The 16676-nt window shown below is 37.3% G+C and overlaps 1 protein-coding gene across 1 annotated transcript; it reads left to right on the forward strand.

Annotated features, from left to right (window-relative positions):
* Window positions 1-627: 627 nt before the first annotated feature.
* On the forward strand, window positions 628-16600 carry LOC111327150 (protein dispatched homolog 3). The gene is made up of 12 exons (XM_022931261.2): window positions 628-1917; window positions 5266-5698; window positions 6560-6752; window positions 8095-8890; window positions 9855-9898; window positions 10036-10077; window positions 10206-10265; window positions 10388-10575; window positions 11381-11707; window positions 12135-12408; window positions 13210-13382; window positions 14189-16600. Exons 1-12 carry the CDS (start codon window positions 860-862, stop codon window positions 14543-14545), a joined length of 3945 nt encoding a protein of 1314 aa, XP_022786996.2. The 5' UTR covers window positions 628-859; the 3' UTR covers window positions 14546-16600.
* The last annotated feature ends 76 nt before the right edge of the window (window positions 16601-16676 follow it).

Consider the following 16676-nt stretch of genomic DNA (forward strand, 5'->3'; position numbering starts at 1 on the left):
TTGCTAACATCATAAAATAAAAATTCTAGCAACTCGTATTTCGTAAGAGAAATCTCTACGCGAGGCTGAGAGAAATTTAAGATTCAAAAAGTGTCTGCACATTCCTGATATCAGTTCTCGTGGTTTTTTAATAAATGCACCCTGTCACTCAAAGGCAATATTTTTTAATGTATCTCAATTTGGGAATCTGTATATTTTAAGTACAAATGACATTCATAAAGAACGTCATTTTGTTTCAATATTCAGCAAATTAGTTTCAAGAATCACAAAGGAACAGTTTTGATATTTCCCCGGATAACCACATCAAATTCAAGACCGTACGTCTTTTTTCCCATCAACAGTGAGTACAAGAAAACTTCAGAGAACCCTTTGTTTGCCGATCGTGTTTCGCGCCTGATAATTTATGCTTCCGTGCCAGATGTTGTAAATCGTTTTTCACCAAACAGTAGCGACGTTGATTCGCACTTGAATTCATATTCTATTAAACATCGGTTCTCTTTATCAATCAAGACAATAATTCATACTTTTAGCAAAATTCCTTGAGTAAAAAAAATTTCCTCCTTGTGAAATTTGACCCTTAAATCACGCGAACAAAAACGAAAATAACTAAAAGTCACGTGATAAGTTGTTTATATCAAATGTCCCGGCTGAAGACAGATTACCTCAGTTAAACACAGAGAAGTTTGAGTCGGAGACATCGAAAGAACGTGTCGTGATGTTATATGCTAAAATACCTACTCTCAAGACGAACTGAGAACCACTGAGTACTGAGACCTATATTAATGTTACCTTTTAGTTTAGTTACGCAGATTTTCAGGCCGAAGGAAGCGAGTAATTTCTGAAACATAGCAACATCAGCATGCAAGCCGGACATTCGAGGAAAGACAGCGATGACTTTTCAAAGCTCCTCTTTGGGCATGATAACGCGAATCCAGAATTTAGTGGAGAGCATTCGCCGATGGACTCTTCTTTCACAGAGCCGTCTTTGTCTTATCGTCAACCAAAGACTTCATTAACGTCGTTTCGAGCGTTCCTCTCTCGCTGTAGAAGTGAATCTCACCGCATTGACAATTTTTTACTCGAGGCTACGAGGCTTTACGTTCATCCAGCTGTTTCAGGGCTGGTTTTGTGCCTCGCTATTTTAATTCCTGTCGCTTTGGCGCTCTCTGTGATTATTCCTGATTGCAACAAAGGTGATTGCTTGATTATAGACAAATCTTTAGAGTCATTCGAAATCCCGGGACATATCAGTTCTGAACGAAATGACATGGTTAAGGTTGCTGGAAGCCTTTCCCACAAAGTGACGGAGTCTCCTACATTGAGACGCAGAAGATCTACGAGGGCTCAAGACGAAAATCCGACAGAGAAAACTTATCAGTACAAGAGGAAATCGAGTTTAGAGTTAGTCTATTTAGCTAAAGGGGACGACGACCTGAACATGTTAACCAAAGAACGACTTGAAACCGTCCATGCAATAGACCAGAGTCTTATGTCGCAGCCTGGATTCAGCGACTTCTGCTGGAAGTGGAAAAACGCAAAAGATGATCCTTTTCTTGATGATCACTGTGTACCTCCAATTTCTCTTATAAATTTCTTTTATCCCTCTCGATCTCAGTCTTTGGGCCTTGAAATTTTTGACGGAATGGGAAAGAACGAGGATGGTACTGTAGTCAAGAACCTTACAGAAGCCAGCATTCAGGACACCTTAAAGCTTCTGCTTACTAAAACATTTACATACTGGTTTGTAGACGACTCTTTTTCGAAGGATAACCTTAGAAGTCGATTTTTACGAGCAGAACTGAGATTTGGATCACCTCTGAAGCCGAATAAACCGGATGAGACCCACGGAGAACAAAATATTCGGTACGAGAATTTTTTGAAGGGGTACATCGAAGCAATGAAGAAGATGTCAACAAAGTAAGTATCTCTATTATGTAATTTCACATTTCTCGACAGAGTAAATTTAGTCAGGTTTGCGTGGATCGATCTAGATATTCCTTTTGCCCTGAGTTGCGATGTAAAGCTGCTAGAAGAATGGTACAATTTTGACATTGCTTGAAGTTAGGCTTAATTCGCCAGGTCATGGTGTTGGCGGTTTATTACTTTGATCACGAGTTTTGTAAACCTTTCAGGCGTTTACATGTTAGAGAATGAAGATTTTATTCTCAAGAAACACTTTTAGCCTAAGGCTCTCAAATTTCCTTCCTCTCTAATATCGTAAAAAATGCTTTGTCACTTTTGATTGTTCAAGCGTGGATAAATATACAATCTCGTTTGTATACAATATTTTTTAGATTTCTTTTGTACAGCAAACTCGATTCAGAACTTAACAGTTGCACAGCTGAAAACTCACACGCAAAGATAAAAAAATATCGATCAATTTGGATGCAAATTTTCTCAGTTATCATTTTCTGAGTTTTTACATAAAAGTATCCAGCATTGGGTGTAAAATTGAACATTCGTATCCTAATCTAGAGTTGAATCGTTATGCAAATTGTGTTAACAGAGAAAAACATAATTATGGTCACGAAATTCGATTCGCAGGAATAGGACTCTCAGCCTAGAACCTTTTTAAATCTGCCGCAATCTATTCTGGAAAGTTTGTGAGTGTAAGTTGTTGATTGTCAAGGCAGAGGATTGCCCCAGGGTACATGTAAATGCTGCTGTTTGGACTGAACCTTTGCCCAATATTGCAGATGTCATGTGCTGTGGTCTAAACAATAGCATGTTGTTTGAAATCTTATTGGCTGAAAAGACAAAGCTATTAGTAACCAAAAGCAACATGGAAAGTTTTTGCACAAAACTTAAAACATTGAATAGAAGGGGGACACAGGGCTGTTGGCTTCCCTGGTTGAAAGGTTTTACCCTTTGGGACATGGATACCACTAGTTGGATGTTTATACATGTCTGTAGTTGCAATGGCATGGCTTTGTATCACCCTGACTTGCCTCTTTTGCCTGTAATGAGGAGGGCATTGGGGCCTCTGGGAAACGTCAAAACCGGAGAAAAAAACCTCCAAAACCAAAAAACCGATGAAAAAAGGCAGCAAAACCAAAAACCGCATACAAACCTGACAAAACCGCTACATTTTCATTTTTAAAGGGGTCAAGAAGGAAAACCGAAAACTGAATGCAAAAACACGTAAAATCCGCAAATCGCTCTGAACATCAAAACCAAAAAACCGAACCTTTTTGGCCCAAAAACCGATCCAAAAAACAGTCAAAACCGCGAAACCAAAAATCCCAAAGTCTCCCTCTGTAATGCATCATTAGGCAAACAGGTGATGAATAAAGACATACCATATATCAAAGTTTCCCAATAAGTTTACAAGAAAATTTATTAGATAGTAGCTGGGATGAAAGGTTGCTGATTAAATGCTAGCTTTAGAGTTGATCATGTTAATCTTCTCATGACCAAGATCCTATAAGTAATTCTCCTCAGGGCCTGTCGTAAAATTCTTTTGATGTAAATTCACAGATCAACTAATAATTGTCTGATTTACATTTTTCTCTATTCTCATCACTTGTCTGGTTGATATGGTACTGATATATTGTAAAGAGAAATTCTGCCTTGAACACTCATGGCAGTGAAAGGGTTAGCTATGATACATGTAGTGTATAGGATGCCAACGAGCATAAAATATGCGCGATGTAATGTGAGGCGTGATGGTGTGATGTAATACCCTCGAGACCTGCATATATACAGCATGTGTTTAATTATTTAGTTAGTATTCTTAGGTACGTGAATAAAACCGATTTCATTTTAACCACTGTGAACTACAATACATACAGTGACATACCATATCTTATGTAATGCATTATGACTCAAAGGAGAAATTTTGATCCAGAAATTTTTGTGTTTCCAGCTAAAAGTGTAAATGACAATTTTCTTTTTAGAATTTCAAGTGACTAGGATTTTAGGCAAGATTTAAAACAGCAGTGGACTCTTTAACCCTTTAGCTCCCATGAGTGACCAAGACAGAATTTCTCCTTACAATATCAATACAGTATTAAGCAGGGTTTTAAAAAACTCCCGTCTGGTCGTCTGGAACAAGTAGATTTTCCCTTTGGGCAAGTAACTTTCTCTCCTTCCTTGCCCAATGGGCAAGGACCCAGCGGGCAAGCTGTTCATCGACTAAATTTTTGATAACGATTTTGAGAGGAAAAGGTAAACTTTAGGCCAAAGGGTAATCAAGTGTTTAGATGAAGCTTGACGAAAATTACAATTCATAGTGTTGTTTTGTTGATTGCATGGTGCGCGCTCACGGCTCAGAAGTGGTTGCCTAGCACGTGATCAAAATCTTCCCCAATCAAATTTCTTTCTAGGATAAAAATAGCCGCATTGGGAACGAAAACACTGTGTTTATTTCTTAATTGTAGCAATTTCCAGCGAGAATGTTTCTGTTTCTCTGTACAAAACTTAACTCAACAGCGATATACTAATTAAAACTGTAGAAATTGTACATGAAAACTGAGAAGTTGCATATTTCTACTGCGAAAACAAAGCTAGCCCTTTGATGCTAAAATCCTGGTAAATCTCTGTTTTCGGCGAAACATGCAAGTTGGGCACCTCCACACCAAATAAAAAGTGTTATATATATTGTTACATTAAAATCCATTCTTGGGTTCATGAATTATTAATTAGTTTGAAAACTTGGGCAAGCAGAACTTCAGGGTTACTTGCCCAACGGGCAAGGTGTAATTCAAATATTTTTTGAGTCCTGATTAAGCCCACAAGTGTAGAGAATTATAAAATAAAACTATCAACTAGGGTATTTTTAGTCGATCCAATACCAAATTCCTCAAACTTACATGATAAGAATGGTATGGCAGACAGCAAGGAGAATTTCTAAGAAGATCTTGGAAGTAAAAGGCTTATTGAAATTCAAGTTCATTCAAAGACAATTAGGAAAATCTTAGTTCATTCTTTTGAACCTCAAAACATGAACAGTGTCATATTTTTTTTATACGTTTGAACCCTTAACCCCCTTAAGTGATCAGCATGTAACTTCTCCCCATAATGTCCTTACATTAGCCTCCTAACAGCTAATGAGAATACTCAAACTTATCAGGTAGAGGCTGTTGTCTTTATCTAACTCTAGATTCTTGTAACTAAAATACAAGCAAAAATGTGCAGCAGTTATAGAAGGGAGAATTCACAAGCAGATCTTGGGAGTAAAAAGTTAATGAAAGAGGCAAAAATCACAAATTTTGTGCCATGTACTTCACCCTAGAGGGTTACCTTGTCTTTGCTTTTTGTCAACAGCAAAGTGAGATTGCTCTATGGTGGTACAGATGTCTTTGACTATGAGGTGAACAAGACGCTATGGGCAGACATCACGCTAGCGGTGTTCACCATTGCTTTTGTTGGATTTTTTGTGCTTATTTTTACACGACTGTCCCCCTTCTTAACTCTTTTCGGAATTATCAGTATTGTAACTCCTCTTGGGTCAGCTTACTTTTTTTTCCGTCATGTGTTTCAAGTCCCAAGTCTGGCCATTCTTAGTGGCATTTCAGCATTCATCATTATCGGTATTGGAGTGGACGATGTCTTTGTGTTCATCAACACTTTTCGTCAAGCAGAAAGTGCAAGAAGTTTGGAATCACGCATGCTACACACCATATCCACAGCCGGAAAGGCAACCTTCTTTACATCCTTTACAACAGCAATGGCATTTTTTGCCAACTACTTTTCCAAGGTGGGTAAGAGATACAGAGAAGTTGAAGGTTCTGTCAGGGGACACCCTCAGGAGGGAGCTCATCCCTTTCTATCCTAACATCAGCATGCATATTCTCCTTAATGTTCATTATACATTTCCTGAGCTGCTGACAAAGAGAATTTGATAAACAATCCTACAATTTATTATAATAGCTTCACTAGTTGGTGACCATTTTTCTTTTTCTTGTGAACTCAATGTGTGATCATGGATGTTGGTAAATCTCTTCAATTCTAACAAATTATTAACACACTATCTGACGTGTCAGGTATATTGATCCTACTTTGGGAATTCCACTTTTTTATGGACTTTTGTACAAGTGTGAAATGATGATCTCAAATGTGAAACAAGCAATTGAAATGAACCCACTTATGATAAAGACAATTATTTGCAGAAATGTTGTGAAATCAGACACAATTATCCTCTTAGGATACAATTTTGTGCTTTCTCAATTTGTGACCAGTATTTCACACAGTCAAGTTTAATTTATTTTCCAGGACTCTGTTAGAGGCCATGCATACAAGTGCGAGGCACAATAGCTTTATCGTTAGTGTGCTTGACTCTTGATCAAATGGTCTGGGTTCGAACCCTTGTTGGAGACATTGTGTTATACTCTTAGGCAAGACACTTTCCTCTCGCAGTGCCTCTCTTCACCTTGGGTATCGGCAAATTTAATGCTGGGGGGGTAACCCTGCGATGGACTAGCATCCCATCCAGGAGGGAGTTGAAATACTCCTATTTGCTTCATGCTATGGAAACCGAAGTTAATTGGCAGCCTGATGGGTCACTTGTCTTGTAAACATTTTTTTTTTTTTACTAATTATCATTTTATCTGTCAAACAGATGCCAGCAATCCATGACTTTGGCTTGCTCATGGCACTGATAGTGGGAAGCTGTTGGTTTACAGTGTTTTTTACCATTCCCCCTGCTCTCAACCTTTGGCATCGTTACGTGTCCAAATGGGAAGGATTTATATTTAAAAGTTTGTTTGGGTGGATGAGTTGCACTTTGGGAGGTGGACACTCTGATTTGCCCGGTAAGTTTTTCTCATCATTGGCATGTCAAAGGTCAATTTATGATTATGATATTGGCTCTTGATATGTGGGTCCTGTTTATATAGAAATAATTGTTATGAATAATTAAAATGTGATTCTTTGAAATCCATGGGTGAATGTTCATAATTTGTTACCTTGCACTGTTTCTTTGATGAACCAATCTTGCCAATGATCTTCTTTTAATTGTTTATGTTTTTCTCTATACTTCTCCGATTAACCCTTTACATTCTAACATCAGTATAAGTCTTGTGTATTAACTCTCTATTCTATAACCCATACATTTCCTATGGTGTTGACAAGGAGAATTTCTTTAACTGAATCAAGAGCTGTTTTGGTTTGTGATCACTTTCCGTCATTCTAATCAGGGTGACCTTGACATTTGATTTAGGGGTGATATTGTAGTTAGTTCTTATTAACCAAGCAGGAGGTCTGTATGGGAGAATCTTGACCGAGGTCAAGATTCTCCCATACAGACCGACCTAGCTTGGTTAATAAGATGTTTATTATATATGTCTGTGTCTTAGATGCCAATTTTTTATATTCTTTGTACCTTTTTTTCTAGACCGGTCTAGATGCTGGTCTAGATGGGAAAATCTAGACCACTTTCAATACTGATTTCAGCCAATCAAATTTGTGAATTTGGTAGTTCCCAGTCCTTGTGAGACACGACCATATGATAATGATAAGGAGAAACAATGTGTTAGTCACCCTTAGGTGTGGATGGGCTAAGTTGCTGGCTTTCTAATCTGGTGAGAAGAATTCAGATCAGGGTGACTCATTAACAGTTTAGCTCCCAAGGTCTGATTGTTAATCCTTCCCTCCAGCTGCTACAAAAAAGTTTTGAGAATTTGGTGTTCAATGGAGACAACAACCTCTACCTGATGAGTTTGAGTATTTTTAATTATTACCTGTTTTCTGATTAAGTTATAGATTTTATAGGGCAAAGTTACATGTTAGTCATGGGTTAACCCTTTAAACTTCTCCCCATGATTGTAGTGTTGGGTACCCTGTGCTACCATGCCTCGATTTCAAGTGTCTTTGTTGCATGCTTTCCTTTACTAATGGCGGATTAAACCAACTAGTTGAGTTTATAATCCAGTCTGTTGCTTCTTGGTTTTCGGCCATCGAACAACACAATGATGTCCATGCATTATGCTGTAAACAGGTAATGAGAAATACTCAAACACATCAGACAAAAGTTGTTTTCTTGATCTTTAGCCAGAAAATCCTTACCACGAATTTATAAAGAAACGTGTACAAATTAAGGGGGAAGGAACAGTCAGATTGTGGGAGCTAAGAGTTAATTCTGACATCTATTTGCAGGTGACATTCAGCAGTTTTTGTCAGGAAATGAGAGGGGTTATTCTCAGCCAGCTTCAGCATCACAAGGGATGGAACTTGTGGATAGATCACCCTCTGAGGAGGATGACACCTCTCTGATCAACTTAGATGGCAGTTCTCCCAACTCACAGAGCCCATCTCCCAGTTCAAGTGACAGTGACTTGACCATGTTTGATGATCCAAACCATACTTTTGATCTGGAGGCACCCCTTATGAACCGAAGGTCCCTCCAAACAAGACAAGGACAACCACATCAAAGTCACAATAATGGTTGCTGTCGTTGCAGATGTGGGCTACAGTCAATTTTGTATCACTGGCTGGCTGTTCCAATACAAAAGTACCGTTATGGTGTTCTGATTATTTTTATTCTAATCCTGGGTTTGTCCATAGGTTTGGACTCACAAATACGACCATCTACCAAGCCACCAGCGTTCTTCAAAGAAAGCACCAATTTGCAGCAATTGATAGAGCTGAAGTATAACATGAGCAGTGAACCATTAAGAACAAATGACGTTGCTGCTGATCAGCTTGTGAATGAGTTTCAGCAATCAAATAATGCTGATAAACCAATTACAAAAAAGCCCACAGTGGCAACTCAGAATAATTCACCTATATCTCCATCCCCCCCAGTACACAAGACTTCAGACACTTCAGGAGACAAGAATGAGGGAGATGGTGTGCTTCCTAGGCCTCTAGATTCCAAGACAACAACTCTTATGCCACAAGGGAAAACAATGAAACCAACAACAGCAAGTTTGCAGAAAACAACCACCTCTCGGTGAGTTATAGCATAAGCTGGAGCTAAATTACTTTTAATTAGTTAGGTACAGTTTCCCTACCACAAGTTACTTGGCTCCTTTCCATTTAGCCAGTTAGAGTTAGAATGACTAGCGTTTAATTTCTTCCCACAATGTAACCCCAGAATCTCACATTAATTTCATAAGAATAAAAGAAAAGATCACTACAACCAAAGAAACTCTTTATTGGCAAACAAATTCCCCCTCTCAGCACTATAGGAAATTATGTACAGAGAACAGTTTGGAGAATATGCATACTGTGGTTAGGGTAGAAGGGGACAGTTGTCCATTTTACAGTTGTGTGCATGGTTGCCAAGCCTTTGAATGGGAGTGAGGCTAGGGTTGACCTTGTTATGATACAAACCTTGCTGCCTTTCAAATGTAAATCACTTTGTTATCATGCTAACTAGATAGAGGTCTCTATCACAGCAAGGTCATCTTTAGCCGCACTCTGAATCAAAGGCTTGGCAACTAAGTACACAACTGTAAAATGACCTATTAACATTTGGTAAACACCATCACAGCGTACACTATTGAGTTATGGATGCACGTTGGAGGCTGCTAAGCATGAGAGAAGCGTAAGAGTCACACGAGGCAATAACCAAGAGCGACTCTATAGCTTCTTGAGTGCTTAACAAACCTCCCAAGTGCATCCATAACTCATGATCAGTAGTGTACACTGGCATTTGTCATTTGTTTTAGAATATAACATTGATACATTGTAGCAAAAGAGTTTTTCTTTTATTTAACAAATCTTACGTGACCAGAAAAAAAACAAGCTTGTGTGGAAAACAAGATGTAGATCCCTCCGCTTAGGCCATCTCATAGTTTTTCTTTGAGGATCATTTGTGGTGTCTTAATTTTTAGTTGAAGTAAAGCATTTCTGCATCTGTTTCTGTTGGTTTAAATTTGTGTATTAAAAAAGAATAAAATTGCTTCTTGTAGCTCTCCAACCAAGAGTTCTGCTGTCCATCATACTAAAAAACCAAGTGAGTATTAACTCAACCCTCCTCTGGTAGGTTTGGAGTATCCAGAGAAATTTGAAAGTTGTATTTGAAATCAGCCTTTCCATAATTGATTCACCTTTGATAGTAATGTTTGATTTTTTGTTATCTGTACCAATCAGCGACCCAAAGGAAGTCTACACCAGCACAAGAGATGGATAAAGGTGGGAATTTATTTTATTAGTACTCCTTGCTTTGTATTGCTCACATTGTTGACATTTAAATTGAATCTTGTAAATTGTTCCCCCTTTGTCTGTTGTCTATTAATTTCTTTGCGCTCAATATTTTCCAGACAAACCTCAGACCAAACAGACAGACAAACCCCAGACCAAAAAGACAGAGTCAAACAAAGGTATGGATCTTCACTTTTGACTTCTCTGACATTGAGTTTATTTCAACAATTGTTTGGACTATACATGTAGATTAATCAAGCGGGCATTAGTAACATTGATTTCATTTTGAAAAACATATTAGGTGATTCTGGGATTGATATCCCTTCTCCAACTGCAGTTGGCACTCCAACCACACCCCCACTGTGTCCTGGAGGTTGCAAGCCAGTCCCAAAACCCTTTGTTGCATCATCAGCAACCATTTTTGTGATCCTTGGCTTAGAAAGGATTGATCGTAGCATGATCACACGAGAGCATGTGATTGAAAAGAGGGTATGTACAGATGGCCTGTCTATGAAGTTTCAATTATAATAACAAGCTCATTTATTTTGAAATTTTTCTTCCCATGTTGAAGGAAAGGCATTATTTTGATTTTTGCAGGGTCCTTAAATGTAGTTTAGTTTAATTTATTTAGTAAATCTGAGTATGTGTATTTTTGAACATTAATCATTCAGTACGAGCCACCTCAGGCACTGAGATGTTTGTTGATAAGCCCCTATCGTAAGGGCAAAAATATAATTATATATTATTTACGTTACTGGCAATATCTACAAGGCTTGCAGATATTAAATTACAAGCAAGACTGGGAACTATTTGCTTCAAATGTCCCAGATGTCCCATGAAGGTAACACAAACCTTTGAGCAAATTTTAAAGGTGGAATTGTGTCACATATCAAAACCTGTTCCTGGTAAATAATGCAGTCAGTGCTACTAAAAAACTAGAAAATGGCTACTGCACCGATTCCTTTCAATTGGTACCATTTCAAAAATTGTACTAATGGTAAAAACAAGGAGAGAGTACCGTGACAGCATAGCCCACCGAGGATGGGAAATTAGCTGTTGGTTTGGTTGGCTACCAGCTCTAATACTGACAGCTCTGCTTTATGTTTGCAGAATCGCCGGGCAATTTTTCAATCAGACATGAAGTCAATATTTCTCATTCATATCATTCTCGTACTGAAAACATTTTATCATAAAAACTTTTGAGTGTAGAGGTTATTGTGTTAAACCAAGTCAATGCAGAGACATACCTAGATTTCCTTGAAAATTGTGCAAGACTTTTCATATTCTTTTGTAGGGTGAAGTAATCCCAGACTTTGAATTTACAAAGTTGGTTTCAGAACAATACAGCTTTATTAAGGCTGCTTGCCGCCTCTGCACAGCAATAAGCAATAATCGTGAGCTTGTTACAAAAGCAGGAGCAGATTGCTTTCCCAGCTGGATGTGGAATATCTTTCTGGATGATATCAGCAGATATGGCCATCGATCGATCTTTTACAAAGACTGTTTTAACTTATCTAAACCAACATTTAGCACTGGGTCTTCTCAAGCAATGATGTACTCTATGGATTTTAAGAATCCTTATGGGAATAAGACGTACTGGATGAAAATGGCTTTTGAATCGGTAAGCCTTAAATATATGAGTTTAAAAGGGCTTGAAGGTCTGTGCATGGGGCTAACTTTATAAAGCTTTCATTTCCCAGTTTTAATAGCATGAAGAGAGTGAGGAGTATTGCAAACTTGCCTCACATGGAAGGCTAGTCTGTCCATGGGTGAACCCTGAAGCCTGACTGGCGACATCATTAAGTTTTGATGACGTATTAGTTTTATGGTTGGTCTAAGCAGTTGGTTTGTTGCTTGTTTCATGTGGTAATATCGGAGGGGGTAGGGCATGATATTATGCAGACTGAGGGAATTAGATGCTGCCTCTATGCCATTGCTGTGAAGACCACAGTCATGCAGTGGTAGTATTGTGAATGTCTGTTACTCACCTCTTGGTTTTTTTAAGTGTCTTTAGCATTTTCTGATGGCTGCATTTCATTTTCTTACAGCATATATTCTTAGGCAAGTCATCACATGAAAAAGTTGAAGATTTTGAGAAATGGGACAGGTTTATGAAGGAGATTGTTGATTCTAACCAATATCCCAAGGGATTCCAGTCCATTTTCCAAACTAACGAAGAGTGGGTGAAAGTGTTCATGGAAGTTGTAGCTGTCAACAGTGCAATCTACGGCATAGTGTTTTCACTTGTGTTATGTGTTTTCTCTGTGGCTGTGTTCACAGCCAATGCTTGTCTGACTCTGATTGTGATGGTCACCATATTAGGTATGTATGACATCAACTTGCTGGCATCAAATTTGGTCTTTTTAAAAACTATATCACTGACAAGCAACTATTTGGGGCAGTGTGTGAATTTTGGGTCTGGGAATAAGTTCACCCTTTTTTACTCCCAAGTTCTGAAATTAAATTCTCTGGGCTGTCTTTTATGTGTTATTGACCAAGCATGAGGTCAAGATGGCTTTATACTGGCCAAGGTTTTTTTTTTTTCACATTTGGTGGACAGAGATGAAGTTGAAGTCCGAAAAAAATGGAAAAAAAGAACAAGGTTAAACCCAGCCATCTTTACCAAACAAGCTTGGTCAATAAAGGATTTATAATATAATAGCAAAAAGATTTCACTTTATCAAGAAATAAGAATTATTTATTAATTTTGGGAGATGGGAAAGGAAGCTGACTGTTTTTGTTGCACCATAAACCCAGGAGAGTCATAATTTAATAATAAAATCTTTCTTTATTTTGACTGTCTTTTACCGTTTTTAGTGATTCCATCCTTGACACTGTCCAAAATTATGAACTTTTTTTGGAAGTTTGCTCCAAGCTGCAATTTGCTTTCATACCCAGCACCAAAGGGGACAAGATGGGCCCATGTTGCCCACTTGGGTTGCCAATTAGAACATAGGAATCACCTCATATTGCCCAGGGGCACTGCCAGCGATATGATAAACAGTTCTTATAGCTTTAGCTCTAATAATATGATGTTAATTCAAACAACATTCCAGTTTTTTCCCTCGTCTCTCATACATACATCTCACACCAAGACTTCTTTGATGATTTTCTTTCTGTTAGGTGTCCTGAGCACAGTTGTGGGAATTTTTTACTTGCTATCATGGCATCTTGGAGCAGTGGAAGCAGTTTCTTTATCTATTTTGGTTGGCACATCAGTTGATTATTGCGTTCATTTGGTAGAAGGTTACATTATGGCTGGAAACTCTATACCACAGAATCTCAGCTCCCCTAAGGTTTGTATGAACTAACTGTACATTTAATTTATTTAAACCTATTACGTACGAAATCTTGTAGGGATGCTGTGACCCAGTGATTGGTGCACTGGACTCTGGTCCAGAAGTCCTGGCCAGTTTATTTTGTAGTATTCTTGCCAAAATACATCTATGTAATTATGTAACACTGAAGAAGCAGCATATCTGGATGTATAGCCAGAAACTTTCAACAACCAAACATTCCTCTTTTTAAAACTACAACAGAACAGAAAACATTTTATTATAAAAGTGTATGTATCTGGATCCAAGTCTTAAATTACATAAGAGTCCCGCTTCCTTTAGCTCTAAAAAATCACCTTCTAAATGAATAATTTTTAAACTGACCATATTTTATTTTAAAGATATAATTATAATTTGTATTGTATTGTATGTATCTTAATTTTGTAATCCAATTTGTTCACTGAAAAGCCCCAGATGGGAATGTGTTCAATAAAATGTATGTATTATACGCCGAATGCAAATATGGCGTCCAGTTTGAATTGCCATTGTTCTGGACTGACTAGCCTTGTCTTTACCTGGAAACACAAAAGGATCATTACATGTGTGAGAGGCTAGTCAGTCCAGAACAATGGCAATTCAAATTGGACGCCATATTTGTATTCAGTGTATTTAAGACTTTTTTTAAATTGAGCATCTCTAGCCTGTGCTCTGGAATTGGATGTTGGAATTTTTTGGAGAATTTGTTCAAGGGTGTGTACTTAGCTTATTATACAGGATGAGTCCCTGTAAATGGGCATTTTAAAAGCATTTCTATTCTCACTTGACAGGAAATACGTGGCTGGAGAACACGAGCTGCAGTTTCTCATATTGGCACAGCCATCCTCAGCTCTGCTACTACAACAGTGGTGGGGTCAATACCTCTGTGCTTGACGGTGATTCAATTTTTTGCCAAGTTTGGCCAGATATTAGCCATCAACACTGCTGTATCAATTTTCTTTACCCTCACCATATGCGTAGCTTTGTTGTGTATTATGGCCCCAGTGAAATTCCGAGCCTCCCTCACAACTTCAGCTAAAGCTCTTGGTGTAGTTGTTGTAATATGTGGTCTTGGTACCCTGGTTTTGTACTTGGTCACATTGAAGATCAACATCCCAGGGCCATCAGGAGAACCTATACACTTCTGACAACATCCTCAAAAATCAGTGGGATTTGATCAAGTGCTAACAGAACTTTTTTTTTTTTTTTTTTTTAAGTAGGTATGATCAGAAAAGCTCCCATTACTGCACTGGTAATTTTTTGCAATTTGGCAAATTTAAAGGAACTTGTAGGTAATAGGCATGTGGCTAATTTAGAAAGGTGATGAGTCTTTGGTGGGTTTGTGTCTTCTGTTTTTTTTTTATGCTTACTACACATAAATTAAATGCTGTGTTAAACTGAGACAAAAATAATTTTTTATTTCTCTGTACAGAAAAAAAAGTAATCTGGAAGGTTTCTAAAAAGCATAACAATACAAATCTTCAAAATTGCAATTCTCCTATCAGCTGTTTTTTAATCAATTGAGCACCCACAAGAAGCGACAAGAATTTTTCAGGCATTCTGGCAAATAGCTATGATTTTTTTCAAAGTTTCTCAGTAGAATTGTATTGAATTAAAATAGCACTTTTTCAATTATTTGTAATACCAAATGTGTATGTATAGTTTAACTCCAGGCTATTTTTATATTGTTGGAAAGCTATCCTAATGGAAGAAGTTTGTTTCACATTCATTTGGCTTTAAAAGTTTTGTGATCTATTGTGCAAAGCAAGTTGTGTCTAGAGCTATAATTATTGTAAAGATTTATTTGTAAGTAAGTTTTAAAGTATTAAGTATAGTTGCTTGTGTTTGAAGTTGGGGAACTTTGCTGTGTTGTTCAATGTTTTGTGGTATCTGTCAAACTTAAAGTAACTAAATTAAAAAAAATTGTAGAAATTTAGGGAATTAAATTTAATTGTAATTATATGATAAGGGTTTAAAATTTTATTTGCAAAATTATGCCAAATTCTGAATAACTCTTGAAGTAAATGATTTCTTTAAAGAACAGGTTGGTGGGTTTGGTTTGTGCAAGAAGATTTTTTTCCTTTTTGCTTTTTGTTCCTAGATTGCATGTAAGTTAAGCTTAAAAGTCTAGTAATGTCTTCAGAGTTAATGATACCTTGTTCCCAGTACTTCCGTGCTTATACAATCTGTAAATAGCATTACATTAGTTTGAATCATTATACCTTCTATTTTGTGTCAATTTTGTGATGGCAGTTTTGTACTAGCTTCTGTTGAAAGTTTTCATAATGGTTTAAAAATTGACAAGCATTTGGTACTCATTTCATGTCAATATCGAAACACTTCGGCATTGATTAGTAATGGTAGCCATATTAAGACTGAGTGGAGTACAGTCCAATGAGGAATTGGGTGAGTGATTTCAAATTTGGGGAGCTGCATAGCACAAGGTTGATTTGAAGTTACAAGCAGGATTACCCCTAAATTGTTCAACACAAAGAGCAATGCCCAAATAATTGTGTCAATAACAAAATGTGAGAAACAAGGGAATGAGACATTTAATGTAAGGGCAGGTGTGCTCGTCAGAATCAAATGAAATTATCTCAATGATAGTACTCAGTTGATCATTTTTGTATTTGTTCATGTTTTCAATGTGGATATATCAACCTGCTCACTTTCAAAGTTTTCTTCATTTGAAATGCTAGCTTCGGCTAAGTTTTGTAGTTGAGTTTTATTGGCTGATAGGTGAAAGTGCTGAAAGTCTTTGATTTTGGCCTGTCCAATTACAATTGTTTGTAATAATACAGGTGAAATTGGACTTGAAACAGCCCATCAAGTCATAAATAAGGGCTGTTGATAATCACTCTTGGCAAACATTCTGTTATTTACACAACTTGATAATCTGGTTTAAAATTGATTGGGATGTGTCCACATTTTTGTGGAACTAAGTAAAAATTCCCTGTATTTGTTGAGATAAAAAAATATTTACATTTAAGAATTTGTGCAAACTCATACTTTCTGATTGGGATTATCATATTTTCTTTTCCTTTGTCTTTTTTAAAATTTTTTAAAAACATTGTTATTTGGAAAGACACAAAGTTACAAGGTCCCTGTCTGTACTGTTGAAATTAACCTGTCATTTTATGTTTTTTAAATACTTAGGATTTCCTAGGTAGCATTGTTCAAATAAAAAGTGAATCTACAGCTCAGCTTTAGTGTAAAAGTTGTTTTTAAAGTAGTCTGAAGACAGGACTGATACAGTTAGTTTCCAAAACTTGTCCCTCT

The sequence above is a fragment of the Stylophora pistillata genome, chromosome 8 (genome assembly GCF_964205215.1).
Source record: "Stylophora pistillata chromosome 8, jaStyPist1.2, whole genome shotgun sequence".
NCBI lineage: Eukaryota > Metazoa > Cnidaria > Anthozoa > Scleractinia > Pocilloporidae > Stylophora > Stylophora pistillata.